Here is a 17,807-nt window from a genome sequence, read left to right as displayed (position 1 = left end):
GAAGGCAGACGCTTAACCGCTGTGCCACCCAGGTGCCCCTATTTTATTTTATGATTAAATATTTCATTTATTTATTTGAGGTAGAGGAAGACTGAATGAGAGAGCAGAAACAGGGGAAGAGAGGGAGAGGGAGAAGCAGGCTCCCCACTGAACAGGGAGGCCGATGCAATGCAGGGCGCAATGCAGGTCTCAATGTGGAGCTCAATCCCAGGATCCTGGGATCATGACCTGAGCCAAAGGCAGATGCTTAACTGACTGAGCCACCCAGGTGCCCCCAGAAAATATTTTTATATTTTTAAAAATAAAATAGATATATTACTTTGACAGCTATGTAAAGACTACAGGAACTCATGGCCAACTACTTGAATAGGTCAGAGGGCTGGGGTAGCGCTAAGGGGTGATATGTTGTTTATTTTTCTGTCAATCAGACTTAATTAGTGAAAATAACGTAAAAACAGGGGTAGGGAGCCCGTATTTATTCTTCATATTCTAACGAAGCCTCAAGTTGTTTTGTTTTGGTGTTCTTGCTGTTGTGCCTATGGGCACATGCACGTGTAGGTGTGTGTTTAGGGAGGGGCTTCTCAACAGCGGGTGTTGATACTCTGGACTGGGTAGTTCTTTGTTGTGTGAGGCCGTCATGGGCAATGTTGGCAGTATCCTTGGCCTCTGCCCACTAGATGGCAGCAGTCTTCCCTTCTCCCCTGTCAGGACAATTAAAAATTGCCGCCCCCTCCCCCCCCCCCCCCCCCCCGTGTCAGAGGATCTTTTCTAAAGATTGATTTTATTTAAAATTTATCTATCTATTTACTCATTCACAGAGCATGAGCAGGGCAAGGGGCAGAGGGAGAGAGAGAATCTTCAAGCAGACTCAGTACTGAGCGTGGAGCCTGAGGTAGCGGGCTTGATCTCACAACCCTGAGGTCATGACCTGAACCAAAACCAAGAATTGCACACTTAACCAACTGAGCCACCCAGGGGACCCTCAGAGGGTCTCTTCTAAACAGCGATCTATTCTTAGGTTTTCCTGTTGCAGTTGTCCATAAGAACAACGTTGCTGTGTGTCTCGTGTATGCATGTTCTCCAATCCAGCTGACATTTACTGGCTACGTACCATGTGCTGGACACTATGCCAGGATCAAATACAATATTCATATCTATGCATTTTTATTGTTTGAAATACTAACCCAATCATTTCCAGTGACATGAAGGAGGATTGGCTTTGTACTTTTAAAGAGGAATGCCTAGATTTAGTTCCTAAACTAACTTGCTTTCCAGTTTTCCTGGTTAAATTTAGAGGGTAACAAAACCCTTAAAAAAAAAAGCCTCTTTGCAGCTTGGTATGTTTTGTATTTAAGGAAAAATGAGTATATAGCAATGCTGTGTTCAGTTTGTGCTTTAACTCATTTGGGGAAGCTTATGATGCAGTGGCCATTTCCAAACTTGGTGCCTTTCCTTAGAGGATCACTGGCTCTGCGTGCCTACACTGGGTCACCTTACGATTTCTAGGGTGTTCCAAAGTTATATCTCATTTTTATGCCCCAAAAAAGGCATGATGAAGAGTGCGGAGAAGATTTTTCCAGGGCACTGAAGGTTTTCTCTTGCCCAGTATTTGAGGGAAAAGAGCAATGCAAGGGAGGGGGAGATGCTGATGTGGGAATTTCTTTCACTGGCTTCTAGATTATAACTCTCAGCTATGGCTATGGGAGCAATGACTTCAGGCAAGTTCAGCCAGATACTGTGCTAAATTGCTTTTTATATGTTATCTCATTTAACCCTTACATCTACTTTAAGAGAAGGTCCTTTTTAAAAATTTTCATTTTAAACTAGGCTCCACGCCCAGCATGGAGCCCAATGCAGGGCTTGAACTCACGACTCTGAGATCAAGAGTCAGATTCTAAACTGACTGAGCCACCCAGGCACCCTTAAGATTAGGTCTTATTATTAGTATCAACCCCATTTTATGGATGAGAAGACAGAGGCCGAGGAAGGTTAAGTAATTACCTAAGTGGCTGACTTCAGGATCCTACCACGGGTCTGCCTGACTGCAGATCCCATGCTTTTAACTCATCATACTTACTGCCAGACTAGATGTCCTCCCCTTTTATGTTCTCCCACGGCACTCCTTACTTCCCAGTTGGTAGCATGCGTTGCTCTTGTTGTAATTCATTCAATGGCTCTCTTCCTCGCTAGACTGCACATTCTATGACATCTTAACCTATTCTAACTTATTCCATGACACGTGGCTTAGCAAACGAGAGGCACTACATAGCTATCTGTTGAGTGAAAGTAAATCTATTAATTAAATTATGGCAAGATCTCTTTCTAAGAATTCTAGCTGACTAACAACTACTGATCTTTTATTGTCGTTGGTGAGTTGAGATGGGTGGGCTATGCAAAGTGAGTATGAGCTTTGGGTTCTATGATGGAGCTGGAGAGACTAGGCACCCACAAGAATCATCAGGAACAACTGAAGACTGCCTACAGTTTGAGTGCTGCATTGTATGGACATCACTTCAAAATAGGAAATCCAAGTGCTTCAGAAGGAATCTCCCATTTCTTCCTGGATGATTTAGAACTTTCCGTATCCAAGTGCATTTCCTTTGCTGGGATCTATCTACAGCGGAGGGACAAATGAACAAAGACTGATAGCAGGACCGGCATGTTTAGGCTGTCATATTTCCAAACTGCCACAAGATGGGAGTATTTTAAAACTTTGCTCTGATTTTCTCATTAATGTTTGTGGGCCATATGGTGATGAAAGCTCAGCGTACCAATGCAGCACACGGGAACTCAGAAAAACAAACATGGCTCTGTCTTTGCTGTCAGAAATTTGACTCATGAGATCGCCAAAGGGAAATGGATATTAAAGCAAGAGAATTCACAGTTGTTGGTGTGTAACTGTTACGTGCTGCATTTGAAAATAAACAACTTTAGTGTAAAATGAAAAAATTGGAACAAAAATTCATTTTTTTGCATGATTGCAGTCTTTTTGTTTCTCAAGCTCCCAAAGTTGCAGCAACTTTAGCCTTCTAATGATTCACCATTATCTTGACCTTTGGCTCCAGCATAGAAATTCGGCTGCCTGCGGTGCATACCGAGGATGGCTGCTATTAAACTTTCTATGGCGTGTCTGGTCCCTCAAGCAAATAGCAAGTGCATTTTAAGTGTTCTGGGACATAAATTACAGTTACAGAAATTCAAATGGCAATTGGTACAATACACCAACGTAGAGAGGACAGAAGAGCTGATGGTCAGTGAAGTGTGTATTCCAGCCGGTGTGCAAAAAAGCCCATTTGCACAGAAATCCGTTAACAATAGATGGTGAGCTTGGCTACAATGTGGGATGCTTTAATGTTTTTTGAGACTCTAAAGGTGGAGGGAAACAAGAGACAAGGAAAGGAAGGACGAGGATAAGGAGTTTGGCCAGAACAGAGGAAGGACAGGCAGGCACTGGAAGTTCCTGCAGCCACCGTGGCAAATCCAGAAAGACCAACGCGGGCTTTTCTTTATCAGCCCTCCAATCCCCACCGACGCCTGTGACTGCAGACTCTGCAGTGGGGAATTAATTGGCCCCTAGTTTCTCAGGTGTTGTATGCCCAGGCATGCAGGCCGGTTTCCAATAAGCCAAGAGAAGTGCTTCTTAACATTGTTGCCTGGTTGGCTGGGATGTCCCACAGACCCCAGCCCCTCTACTCAGGGGGGGATTGCTCACTCCCCAGGCCCGCAGGTGTGACAGGTGTTCATGCCACTTCATTCCTACCATGCTAATTCTCCTTACCTCGGCTTGCAGAATCCTAGAGTGTCAAAGATTTAACAGAAGGAGAATAGAAGTGAGGTCAAGCGACTTTCCTAAGAAGCATCCCCAACACAAAGCTCTTTGCCCACATTTTCCTGTCCAGCTCACCAAAATATGCTCTTTTCCTAAGTCCACCTCACAGCTTCATCTTCAAAGTCCTAGAGTACTTTTTGTCAAAATCTATGTGTCTCAATTACATACTCTCAGGTGCTGCCCACTGTTGCTGATTCCCTGCAAGATGCTAAGCCCCTTGAACATGGGCTCGTATCATAACCACCAGGGCTTCTCAAACTTTAATATGCACGTGGATCACCTAGAGATCTAGTAAAAAAAAAAAAAAAGAAAGAAAAATTCTGATTCAGAAGGTCCGGGGTGGGGCCCGAGACACTGCATTTCTAACACATTCCCTCGGTAGTGGTGCTGACGCCGCCGGTTTGGCACAGCACTTGGGAATTGAGTGATTGCTGCTTTCCCTTCGAAACGCTGCGGACTCCGTCTTAACTGATAGACATTGGTTTTCCTGTCTGCAGTGTGCTATGGGGATAATAATAGTCTGTCTTTGCTATGGGAGGCAGAGTGGTGTGGCTGGTTAAAGCATGGGTTTTGAGCCACTCAAAATCAAAGCTAACATTTACCAAGTCCGTGCTGTGTTAGGCACTGTGATGAGCACTTAACACGCATGATTGGATTTAATCTTTTGACAGAAAAGCGTTAAGTAAAACACAAAGCCATTGTGTTATGTTTGGGTTTTCAGACAATAAATATCAATTTCTTAAGTCATTTCTCTCTCTCTAGGACTACATAGCGTCTACAGATTTTGAAGACAGTGTCCCTCTAAGAAAAGCTTAGTTAAGTCCGCTAGGATTTTTGTATCAGCTGATAGTTTAAAAATCATGACTGATTTCTCATAATAACCAGTGTTTTGTGCCATATATGCCATATACGTGTATGTGGAAAGTGTTTCAAAAGAATTTGAATCAACTAAAAGATAATGGGTGTTTAACTCGCAAAAGTCAGATAAGTGAATTATGAATTTATTAGTATAAAGTTATAAATCTTATTTCTGGGTTTCGGGGGCTTGAGAATAGTAAATTTGGCCAAAGCAAAAGTGCATTTGTCTTGAGACTTCTTTAGAATTCAAAATCTAACCAGTGAGTATTTGTGGATTAAAAATTCGATTTTCATTCTCTAAAGGAAAACTCATATTTCTGACCCACTTTTTTTTCTTGAGTTAAGAGGAATGTGTGTGTATGTATATATATGTATTTGTGTGTCTCTACAGGAACTCTTTCAGCTAGGTGCTGTTGTCCTCATTTTAAAGGTGTGGAAACTGAGGCTCCATGAGATTAAATGACTTGCTCACTCTTGCAGTGCTACTAGGACCTGACCCAGGATACAAGTTCAAATTATTTTTTTAACCATTTATTTTGAAAAATTAAAAACTTACAGAAAAGTTTTGAGAATGGTACAATGAACATCTGTATACCTTTCCTCTAGATTTACTGGACGTCACCATTTACAAAGCCCACATTCCTAACCACTTTACCATTTATTTGGCATATTGTGACCTTAGGATATTACACAACCTCTCTGTGTTTGATTTCTTTATATGCAAGCAGATTAAAATATCTATACTGAAGGTTTTAAAGATGAAGATGAAGTGGGGTGCCTGGCTGGCTCAGTCGGTAGAGCATGTGACTCTTGATCTCAGGGTCGTGAGTTCACGCCCCATGTTGGGCATAGAGCTTACACACACAAAAAAAATAAAAATGAAGATGGAGTGAATAATGTATTCTTCCAGCAAATGTTTCTTGAGCTCCTACCATTCTGGGATGAATACAAGGTATAAGTCAGAAAAAAGCAAGATAGCACATTGTACACCCTCATAAAGTCAGATGTTGGGGGACAGACAATGAAGGGACACATTGGGTGAATTCAGGTGTTCTAGCCACTGGGAGGAGACAAAGCCCTTAGACAGAGCAGTCTGGAAGTCTTCCTGGAGGAAGTGACCTCTAGCCTGAGGCCTGACTCATGAAAGGGATATAGATGGGAGCAGAATGGGCCAGCCTACCCAGAGTGGATGCTGAGGATCTTTTTATCCAACAAGAAAGGGAGATTGTGGAGTTTCCCTTTGTGGAGACTGTTTAGAAGAGAGCACATGCTCTCAGGTAGACTAGATAATAATTGGATGAAAGACAGGGCCAGTAGGTTTTCCAGTCTGTTCCAGCCTTGTGCATCTACACTCTTCATAACGTGCTCCAAGCATAGATTTCCGAGAAACAATCTTTATAAAAGTGTCCTGACTTCTTGGCACGTATTTCCTTTTAGGCATGTAACTTTTAACACTAATAAGCTGTGTTATTAACTAATGGCAGTTGTTGTCCAAGGAAGTCTGATTTGTGTTTCTGGAGTCTCAATAAACTTTTGTTTCTAATTTAGAAATTGGATGAAGACATACATCAAAAAATTGCAAGAGAAATGAACCTCTCTGAAACGGCTTTTATCCGAAAACTGCACCCAACTGACAACTTTACACAAAGTAAATATGCTTTTTTTTTTTTTTAAGCCATCCTTGAACGGTACCAGAAGCCACTTTTCCTGTGGGGGGAACGATATTTCAGAGAAATGCCCACTGACTATTTGCATGCAGACAGGAGAGAAGGTGGGGAGATTCTGATTTGGTTTTCAGTTCATCTGGGGGAGCAGGTGTTGGGTAATTTGAATGTTTCAGCTCCAGGTCTGGCACCGGGGAGCCTTAGGATGCTGGCCTAGACTTCAGACTTCACTCCTTCACAATGCGTTTCCCCTTTTAATCATGCTAGTGTAATATTTAGAAAAGAATAAGAAAATGAAAAGTTTGTGACCCACTTGTTTGGGAATGATCTCATCTCTCTTTGGCTTTTCCTCCTCTGAAGGTTCCTGCTTTGGATTAAGGTGGTTCACGCCGGCGAATGAGGTTCCTCTCTGCGGCCACGCTACCCTGGCTTCCGCAGCTGTGTTGTTTGACAAAATAAGTAATGTGATTTTCTTTTATGAACCTATCACTGAGCAAATAGCAAGTATTTTTAAAAATTCTCACTCTTTGTGATGAACCAAAGTCAGTGGTATGTCTGGTACATTCAGTAATGTCTTGATACCACTATTCATGCCATTCATGACACTGAAACAAATATAGCCCCCAAAACTTTGGCCTTTCTGAATATGTGCTGGGCCTGTTGGAAAGCTATGGTCGTTGTTCCCTAGAATGCCATTTTATTTTGAGCAGGAGCTCTCTGGTCTCTGACCAACACAGGAGGGGATCTTGCAAGACATAATAGGCGTCTCACATGACGTAGTATTGGGGAAACATAAGGCACGTTTTGCTCCGGATTTGTCCCTAACCACATTGAGATTCATTTCACAAAGCTTCTTCTTCTTGTTCTTGTTCTTTTTTTTTTTTTTAAAGTAAACTCTATGCTCAATATGGGGCTTGAACTCACGACCCCAAGATCCAGAGTCACATACTCTATGGTCTGAGCCAGCCAAATGCCCCTCACAAGAGCTTCTTTACTCTGAATTTAAAGATTCATGAGCCCCGACTATCTACATTTCCCTTGTGAAGAGACGATGCTGTACCAGTTTTCGTCTTGCTATATTTAGTATAATAAAGATCAGGGCTCTGTGGGAATGAGGCTGAGGAGAGACGCCTGGAAAATGCCCTAAAAGTGGAGATGGAAGCAGCCGTGAATAGGTCTAGACAACAAACAGAAAGTTAAACAAGGAAATAAACAGGACGATATGGCAGAGGGTAACTGTGGGGAGAGCAGCGTTGGAAAAGGAGGTTCTCTGGGGAGTGACTTAGATGGGGAGGGTACGGGGAGGTGTTATAGGGCAAGTTCCCCTGGGAAGCACATTGCATGCGGGGAGAATTGCGGGCAGGGTTCTTGGAGTCAATATTGGGAGGGGAGTAAAGAAAGCAGAATAGAACAGAGGGACGCGTAGAACCACGAAGTGGTACCAACAAAGACGGGCCTAGGCCAAATCCACAGGGAGATCCTTCAAGTGGTATAGTTCCAAGTTCCAGATAGAAACAAAGGTTCAGGCCTTTGTACTCTCCACTGACCAGCCTCTAATGCCCAGAAAAGCAGCCTGACTTTGGGTAAAGTAGCTCTACTCACCAAGGGTGATTCGCAGAGCGGGGCTCAGCTGAGAGCTGTCAGTCCCCAGCACCCCCCCGCAGCTGGGATGGCTGCGTGAAGGGGGAGACAATCAAGGCTTTGGGCTGTGCCTGAGAGCAGGCACCTCCTTAAATGCTTGCCTCTGTGTTTCCCTGCCTCACCTAGTCCTGGCCTTCACAGGGGAAGGTTGAAATGCCGGACAGCAGCGTCCACTAGAGAAGGGGACCTTCAGGCTGAAGACTAGGAAGCCATGTGTGCAAAGAATTTGAATGGGAGGAGGAGTATTTGGGCAGAGGCAGCAGCAAATGCAAAACTCCTGAGGTGTAGTCTGTGTACCTGGAGTGGCTGGAGTTTCCTGGGGGTAACTGGGAAGAGATAACACTGAGAACCCTCTCTAATGTAATCCATTAGACGTCTTAATAAGATAATTTTGGTTTTTGTGGATAGCGGACAAGAATGAGGGCAGGCGAATAACCTGAGCTATGGCTTAGGAACTCAGTCTCGAAAAAAAGATTTTACTGAAGTTGGATTGAGTGCTTTTTGAACACCCCACATTGTTTGGTGTGAGGCAGAGATCTGGAATAATAGCCTTCAGATGGATCCCCCCACAGGGTGGTCTTGAGGTTAGATAAAATAAAGTATGAAAAAATGCTTTGCAAATAATGATGTTTTCCACCAATTATAATGAGAAAAATTAAACTTTGGGCTTTAGAGTATACATTGTATATTCAGTGAAAGTTAATCAAAATGCCAAATTTACTTACCTTTTAGATAGGGTTAAGTGTTATAGAAATATTAAGGGGGAGTAAAGAGTTAGGTCACAGATCTTTGTTTTCACTTAAAAATGTTCCCCACGTTGAGTTCAGAGAGGTGGTCCAAGTTGTATCAGTAACATTAAGGGCTAGTATACCAGCATTTGTGGTTCAATCTTTATTTTTTTTATTTTTATTTTTATTTTTTTTAAAGATTTTATTTATTTATTTGACAGAGACAGAAACAGCCAGCGAGAGAGGGAACACAAGCAAGGGGAGTGGGAGAGGAAGAAGCAGGCTCACAGCAGAGGAGCCTGATGTGGGGCTCGATCCCATAACGCCGGGATCACGCCCTGAGCTGAAGGCAGACGCTTAACCGCTGTGCCACCCAGGCGCCCCAGTGGTTCAATCTTTAAACAAAAAATTCATGTGTAGCTTGGTTTATTTAGGGTAAGCTCGATTTGTTTCTAGTAGACTGTCCATAATTTGTATATCCTGTTTGTCATCCCCTTGGCATATTTTAGACTAGTGTTATTTGTAACAATCTAGTATTGTAGGTGGATATTTAAAAATCTGCATTAGAAAACAGTATTTAATCCCTATGAGGTAGGTTTAATTAATACCCCATTTTATTGATGAGGAAATTGAGGCTTAAGGAGGTTAAATAATTTGCTCAAGGGCACAGTTAGCATAAAGGAGCTGGCATTTGAAGCCTTGCAGTATGATGTCAAGCCCGATGAGTTACGTTCTTGGTTCTCAAGAGAGAAGTTGGTGAGGGCTGTCTCTACTCTGGATCCCAGGAACCCAAACCTGAACCTTTCCTTACACGGAAAGGCAGCATTGCCAGGGACAACGCTATAGTGATCAAAACAGATGTGCAAATATAGAACAAAATTTATTTTCCTATTTCTTGATTTCCTTTCAAAGAGTTTTCTACTTGTCAAAGTAAGACACTTTTTTTTTTTTTGGCAAGAAAATGTGAACAGCACTCTAACCTTTGTCACTCTGAGTGGGGAACTGAAGGCCAGAAGAGCAGAGGATGGTATTATCCTGGACCTACCTCTTTATCCTGCACACCCCCAGGTCAGCTCTTTCTAACTATTGCCATGAACCATATTAACTGGCAGCTTTCAGACCTTAAAATGGTCTTGTCTTTCTTCCCCATCTAGGATTTCCATGAAGTGGAGGACTTGATAAAGGTTGGTGAAAAGAACTAAACCTAAGTTTGTGTAATTTGACCATTTGTTGTTTGAACACAATGATTCAGTACCGTTTGGGGACGCTTGGGTGGCTCAGTCGGTTAAGTGTCTGCCTTCAGCTCAGGTCCTGGGATTGAGTCTCGCATCGCGCTCCCTGCTCTGCGGGGAGCCTGCTTCTCCCTCTGCCTCTTTCTATTCTCTCTGTCTCTCATGAATAAATAAATAAAATCTTAAAAAAAAATTCAGTACCATACGACCCCCAAAGACAGGCCTTCTATCAGTATAAGCGCTCCAGCCTAAGCTTGGATGAAAAGTGCATGGTGCATCTGAGGTGTGAATTATAATGTTGAATCTATTTGGTAAGAAGCCCAAGCAGTTGTCTCTGGCTCTTCATTGCCAGCATTAGCCTCCATGAAGGAAGGGGGAGGAGAGACTGCTGTGTGGTGGGCCAAGCGTGAAAGCAATGGAAACGGCGGGGCAGGGTGCCCCGATTTCTGTGGTGGAGAATGGGGCTGAGTGAGGGGCTGTGCTTTGATAGAGGAGGGCAGGAAAGTGTGGGCAACTTGATAGAGAAGGCGAGATTCACAGCCTGGCTTCCTCAAGAGATCTAGGTAGGGGTGGGTCTTCAGAACAATAATAAGGATCATGCTAATGAACATTTTTGACAGTAGCCCCTGGGCGGTGCCACACAGTAAGATTTTCGCTGGACACTGTCGAGGTGAGGAAGGGGATTCCAGAGGGCAGCCCTGGACAGCCCAGTTCTTAGTCTGTAGAGAAGAAAGGGCCTGGTCAGGACTAGGGCAAGGGCTGAGGTGAGAAAATCAATTCTCACTAAATGGCTTATTGTGGGTACCACTGGGGTGTTTCTCGGTGAATTTCTTTTTTTTTTTTTAAAGATTTTATTTATTTATTTGACAGAGATAGAGACAGCCAGCGAGAGAGGGAACACAAGCAGGGGGAGTGGGAGAGGAAGAAGCAGGCTCACAGCGAGAAGCCTGATGTGGGGCTCGATCCCACAACGCTGGGATCACGCCCTGAGCCGAAGGCAGGCGCTTAACCGCTGTGCCACCCAGGCGCCCCTCTTGGTGAATTTTCAACTACAACATTTATAATCTCTTTAGCGTCTTGCATTATCTATGTTTTCAAAGAGTCGAAGCAAGTCTTACAGATTTCGATTTTACACTCAGCGCCACCCATGGCTTGGGTTTTGGAAGACAAGCCAAATTCATAAATGAACTACTTTAAGCATGTGGACAAGAAAATGAACAATATTCACAGTACGGACCTTGTTCCTGGTGCAAAGAACTTAACATGGTGTCTCTAAGCCTCAGGGTCAGCATTTGTAAAGTGGGGATGCCAGAGAGTTATTTATCCTGAGTGTTGTTATTTTGTCTTCCTAGAAACTGGTCATAAGATTCCTAGCTGAGAATTAGACTTTAAAATTGACATCAGAATTCATGCAGAGGAGGGCTGAATGACCCCTTGGAGAAACTGAAAGGCCCTGAGAACAGATGGGGTCTGGCTGCAAGACTTTCCATTTCCAGGGGGAGGGACATTGTTCAGCTGTGGTCACAGGGACAGACTATCGAGGCACTACCCAAAGCAGAGGGAGTCTTGGATTTGGGACCCGGAGCATCTCAGTCCCTAAAGAAGGTTAGAGAACCTGAAGCCACCTAATGATAGCCAGAAAACTACCGTGTAATTCTCATCTGCTCTGCCTCCAGGCAGTGGTGGTGCCAAAGGGTGAATTGGAGGGGCTTCCCCTGCTCATCAGCCCCTCAGCACTCCAAGTCAACAAACACACAAACACAGAATGTTCCAGGGTATGAGCAAGACTATGCCAGTCTCAGGTAAAGGGTGAATCCAGCTACCTCTAGGAAATGCTGCTACGTTACTGATCTGCAGCATACGGTCTAAGTGAAAACAGTGCTTGCCGAGCAGAGCGGCATTACAATGGGTGGTCTAGTCCCCGGTTCCATTCAGACTGCTGGCCCCGAGTCCTTGCCATGTAGAACCTTCTAGCTCCTGCTGCTGGGACTCCACATGTATTATTTCATTTAATCCTCACAACGGTACTAAGAGGTGGGCCTGAGGCCCCCATTTCTACAGACAGTAGACAATAGTGATTCAGAGCTTTGACTCCAGGGCCCCTCAGACCTGGGACAAGGGGTGTGTGTGTGTGTGTGTGTCCCTGGGTCTCTCTAAGTCTTCCTCCTTATTTGTGAGGAAAATGCCCATTTGAAGGATTAGCGTGTTGAGGCACACAGTAATACTGAACGGTGCCTGTCTTCGGCTCTCAGAAGATGAGCTCAACCCCCTTAAAGGTCTCTGGTCTTCAGAAAACTGGCCTTCCTTGGGCAGCCCCTGGAGTCCTGAAACTGAGCTACAACTCGGGACTGGAGACATTGGGTGCACCCGGCACGCAGGAGATGCCCCTGAGAGGCTGTTCCCCATGCAGAAGATTGATGAGTTGGCCCAGGGCGCACTCCTGAGGGGCTCTTGGTCTGTGTCCACAGACTGCCATAGGTGACACCCAGGTCCAAGACGTGCGCTATTCTCCAGATACCCGAAAACTCCTTGTCCGGCTCAGTGATACTTATAAGAGGTAAACAAGATTTTTGGCTTCGGCAGCACTTTGGGGAGGGCTGAGAACCCAGATTTATAGCCCTGGCTTTGTCTGGGTGTGCTAGGTCCAGTCAAACCATGAATGATGCAGTCAGAGAGTTTTGTTCCCCGGGAGGAACATACTCCACTTGCCGCCTTCTCCCCTCCTGCTGAGCTGTTTGGGCAAAAGCTGCACCCTCGCTGGCTTCCCAGAGTCTGTGTAGTGGCCTGTGAGATGGGTTTGTCCTAATGCATCCCATTTATGAACCAGGTCATTCCTGGAGAACCTGAAGGTGAACACACAGGATCTGCCACAGGTGGAAAACACAGGGAAGGTGAAAGGGCTCATTCTCACCCTTAAAGGAGAGCCTGGAGGGCAGACCCCAGCGTTTGACTTTTACTCCAGATACTTTGCGCCGTGGGTTGGTGTGTCTGAAGACCCCGTAACAGGTACTTTTTGACTTGAGTCCTGGGGAGGGTTCAACAGTGGAGGAAGGTAACAAAGAGCTCTTTAAGTGCCCTTCACAGGACCCTTCAGGTTGTTTGGGTTTTGAGCTGGGTTTGTTTCCCAATCTCCCCCTCCCCGACTCCTTCCCTTCGGTGAAAACCACTGAACCACGGAGGCAGTACAGCAGGGTTAAACCTTCACGTCCAACAGCCTGGATTTGCCTCCTAGCTGCCTAGCTGTTGCCCTTGGGAAAATAAGTTAAGTTTTTAAAGTTTCTATTCCCCTTGTTGTGATGAGCACTGGGTGTTGTATGTAAGTGATGAATCACTGAATGCTACTCCTGAAAACAATATTACACTATATGTTAACTAACTATAATTTAATTAAAAAATAACAAATAAAAAAATAAAGTTTCTATTCCCTCCTCTATAAAATATGAATAATACTTCATAGGGTTATGTAAAAACAGTGCATGGTAAATGCTTAGCACAGTGAGAAGTGCCTGATAACTATTAGCTATTTTAATAATAATGACAGAACTGGTTCCCTGAGCCCACGCTTCCAGATTTGCCATTTGCAAAATTCAGGGGCCGAAGTCCACTATAGTCACAAAGCCTTTTTTGTTTTTTTTTCAATGATCAGCCTGCGTGATCGTTGGCACCTAAATAGGAATTCCTGGGTTGTTGGTGGGAACTACGGACAGGAATAGTTTTCCCAGAACTTCCCCCCAAAGTGGGTGGGATGGCTTTGGGAACATGGGGATTCAAGATCTATCAGCCAGAAGCAGAGGGATGAAATCTAAGATGGGCAAGAATGTGAAGCTTCCCCTTTACATCCTCTTAGAGAAGAGTGGGCTGCGCAGAAAAAGGGAGGAGTGCTTGATGGAGGAGGCTGGTGGATGGGATGGTGGCCAGGGCAGAAGGAGGGTGGAAGGAACTTCTGAAGCTCCTGCTGTGAACAGAAGACAGAGGCTCAGATGGTTTCAGGACTTTGACTTAGTTACTCTCTGAGAAACAAAACACATGTAATTCAAAGCTTAGCAAAGCACTTTTCTTAAAGACTCAGGAAAATGCCCAATGACACCCAAACAGGTACAGTTTGACCCTCCCCCATGGAAAAGAAGTTTCGAGTGCATTTACACATGCACAGCTGCTTCACACAGATTTTAACTGGTACAGGGAGCAAGTGTTTCCCCTGTAATAATGCTTTTCTAAAGTGGGAAGTTCAGTGATGATCAACCGTCTCAGCTTGCTTGAGACTGAGGGATTTCTCAGCATACAGGACCTTTGGTGCTCAAAACAGGGCAGTCTTGGGCAAACTGGGATGACTGGTCACCCTAGGTGGGCCTCCCATGATATTTAGGAAGTTTGCCTGAAAAAAACCCATCCTTTTCTCCCCGAAAGACTTTTCCATCAGTTATTACTTTACATTTTGTTTCTTCATTTTAATATCTATTCACTGATCTAAAACTAGGGCACAATTGAGTGAAAAAAAATGCCTCACTAAAAGAAAGTTCTTTTGGCACTAAAAACCTAAAAGTTTTGGCTTGGTGGATAATTTAACCTTTTGTCAGAGTTCTCAGTTTTCCTTGCATATTCATCCTAGGAGGAAGGAGCTATTTCCCTTAAAAGATAGAGAAAGATTTAGGTGAAGCCCTAGATCTTCCTACCATGGGCTGACAATGAACTGATTGGACAAGAACCAAAACCTGCAGTTTAATTAATTCAAAAAGATATATACACCTCTATGTTTATTGCAGCATTCTGTACCATAGCCCAGATATGGAAGCAACCCAAATGTCCATTGATAGAGGAATGGATAAAGAAGATGTGATGTGTATACACACACATACCCACACACACACTAGAATATTATGCAGCCATAAAAAGGAATGAGATTTTTGCGATTTGCAACAACATGGATGGACCTAGAGGTATTGTGCTAAGTGAAATCTGTCAGACTGAGAAAGACAAATACCATACGATTTCACCCATATGTGGAATCTAAGAACGAAAAGCAGAATCAGACCTATAAATAAGAGAACAAACTGATGGTTCCTAGGGGGAAGGGGGTCAGGGGATGGGTGAAAAAGGTGAAGGGGTGTGGGAGGTACAGGCTTCCCATTATGGAATGAATAAACCACAATAATTAAAAGCAGAGCTCAGGGAATATAGTCAACAATATCGTAATAGCTTTGTATGGTGACGGATGGTAGCTACACTTGTGTGAGCACAGCATAACATACGGAGAAGTTTAATCACTATGTTGTACACCCGAAACTAATGTAACATTGTATGTCAACTAGACTCAAATTAAAACATTAGGAAAAAAAACCCTGCAGTTTAATTTGGCCTTCAGAAACTGTAAAGCATAGCAGTTATGTTGTTTGGAGGAACTTATCCATAAATTCTGTGTCTTCCTGTGTCCATTCGTAATTCCACAGTCTGCTGTGGTCATGCCCAACGTAATGACGAAGTCATCTAAGGTTTAGTCAAACTGGATAGTATTGCTTATAAATTTACCACAATGTCACCCCTGTTTTTGTATCATAACTTTTCACTTCTTTTAAGGGTCTGCACATGCTGTTCTCAGCAGCTACTGGTCCCAGCAACTGGGGAAGAAAGACATGCATGGTAGGGCAATTTTTGTTGTTTTTTCATTTTTTAAAAAACTTGGTAACTTTAAGCTAGCATTCCTTCTCATATGTACTATTGACTTGAAGATGCAATAAAATGTCATATATCACCCATATGAAAATGAAAGGTTTTAAATTCCTTCACCCGGAATCCTCTACTCAGAACATCTTCTACCCCTGTTCCTCCCAACATACAGACACACTTCTGATACAGCAAGTGCCCAAGGAATGTTTGTTGAATAAAATTAACCAGCTGTGTAACTTTGGCCCAGTGAGGTTATTTGGAATGTGACAAGTTGAGATGGGATGATGGCCAAAGTTCCTTATTGCCATTGCTAGTCACAGGATTGAATCAAACATGTTGCTTTTGAACCAAGTCCCCTAATGACTTGGGGAGGGGGGAGAGGAAATAGATTTCAGCCAATGGAGGCTACACAGTCCATATAATCAAAGTAGGAATCTGACCCTCCAGGATGGAGGTCTTACCTAGTGGGAGGTCAGGCCTCTGTGACTCTGATTTGGGGATAGCAGGTTGGCCGGTCTTTCTTTGGTGAGCCTAGTTACTCCCCTACACACTGAACCCCAGGAAGGTGGAGGCTATGCCTCTCATTTGCCTGACATGTGTGGTTGCTTGATAACCACATGGATGAACAGGCTCCATTTGTCCTTCAGACCTGGAAAGATAGGTCTCTCTCAGGAGGGCCAGGATCACCCCTCTTTGTCCTTTTAGACTTCTAGTCCATGCCTCTATCTTATCACAGGTCCTCATTTACTCCTAGACAGAAGTGGGGAGGAAGCTATGGGCGGGGTGTGTCTGGGACATTACGGGAAGTGACAGAGGAAATGACTCAGGAAGCGAAGAGAAGAAACTGTGTTTGTGGTCCCTCGGTCCTCTGGAGAACAGGGCAGGCTGGGCAGTGCTATGGATAGAGGAAGGAATTTATTCTTTCAACTGAGTTGGGAGGGTTCTGGAGCTTGTAAGAAGAGGTCTTTCACTACGTTCTGTGAATTAGAAAGGGTGAAAATGAACAATATTAACGCATGACTTGTTTTATGTTTTCTTTAGCCTTTCAGTGTTCCCGCAGAGGAGGAGAACTGGAGATTTCACTGCATCCTGATGGACGGGTTGACATTAGGGGTGGCACTGCTGTTGTTTTGGAGGGCACGCTAACAGCCTAGAGGTGGTTGTGGTTCGATGCTAAGATTTTGAATAAGTATTTTCTGTATAAAAAGAAATGTAAGCAGCCTTTACCAAACTTGCATAGCAGCTCAGTTCATCCTCATGTTAGAAATAGGAAAATGAAGACATATTAATGGAAATTTCATCATGCTTCCTGACTAATTAATTAATGGAGTTTTGGCTCTGCCCGTGGGTGTATTTGAAATAGAAGTAACCAATAACAAAGAACAATGTTGCCGCCTTTGATTCTGACTACCAATCACAGAATGAGGGGCACATTTATGAGGAGTAAGATCAAACCATTTAAACTTAGGTGTGAGTATCTGATAGACTATTTCGTAGCCATTAAAAAGACCCAGTAACTATGTGGAAATACTGAAAAATATCTCATGACATAATACTAAGAAAGGGAATTACAGCGGACTACAGAATGTTAGCAATGTTCTGTTATGCCTGTGGACAATATGAATGTATATGGATAAAGACAGGTCATGAAGAGAAAAAGGTGACAGCTGTTCATATGTGTGTGGGGGTAAGATTGGGAGTCATTTTAATGCACCTGAAAAAGTATTTCCCTTATTGGAACACACTCATGTTCAATAACTAAAAACCAGGATATATAACAGAATACAAAACACCCAGAAATTTCAAAAAATGTATGTGTATTTAGTGTGATAATAAAACTAAACACTAAAAGCAATATAATATCTTTATCTTGATGTATAGCTTTAGAGTGGTAACTTAAAAGGCATTCTCTTACCTTAATAAAATTGGTTCTAATGTCACTTTGAATTCAGTTAAATCTGTAATGTTGAATCATATAATTGCCATTGGGATGGGGACTTTTTCAAGTCATTAACAATGTTTTTTTTAAGGTGATCTCATCGATGACAATTCTCAGCCATCCCAGAAACTGCAAGCTATCAGTTAGAAATTCCAGTAGTGTCCCAATTTTTGTCACCTTACTGCTACCATGTTTTCTATTTTTATTTATTTTTGCTAAGGCAAGTGACAGTGAACTTCTTCTAGCAGTGAT

The 17,807-nt window shown here is 43.4% G+C and overlaps 1 protein-coding gene across 1 annotated transcript in view; it reads left to right on the top strand.

The window, feature by feature from the left end:
* The window catches only part of PBLD (phenazine biosynthesis like protein domain containing), a 21,003-nt gene extending 3,453 nt beyond the window's left edge, over window positions 1–17,550 (top strand). Inside the window, exons 2-9 of the mRNA XM_002913739.3 lie at window positions 6,236–6,335; window positions 6,712–6,810; window positions 9,679–9,788; window positions 9,875–9,904; window positions 12,421–12,509; window positions 12,780–12,958; window positions 15,527–15,589; window positions 16,658–17,550. Coding sequence (XP_002913785.1) covers window positions 6,236–6,335; window positions 6,712–6,810; window positions 9,679–9,788; window positions 9,875–9,904; window positions 12,421–12,509; window positions 12,780–12,958; window positions 15,527–15,589; window positions 16,658–16,770 — 783 coding nt within the window. The 3' untranslated portion in view covers window positions 16,771–17,550. The remainder of the gene's footprint in view (window positions 1–6,235; window positions 6,336–6,711; window positions 6,811–9,678; window positions 9,789–9,874; window positions 9,905–12,420; window positions 12,510–12,779; window positions 12,959–15,526; window positions 15,590–16,657) is intronic.
* The last annotated feature ends 257 nt before the right edge of the window (window positions 17,551–17,807 follow it).

This window comes from Ailuropoda melanoleuca, chromosome 6, assembly GCF_002007445.2.
Source record: "Ailuropoda melanoleuca isolate Jingjing chromosome 6, ASM200744v2, whole genome shotgun sequence".
Taxonomy (NCBI): domain Eukaryota; kingdom Metazoa; phylum Chordata; class Mammalia; order Carnivora; family Ursidae; genus Ailuropoda; species Ailuropoda melanoleuca.
This window is presented reverse-complemented; position numbering and strand designations above follow the sequence as displayed.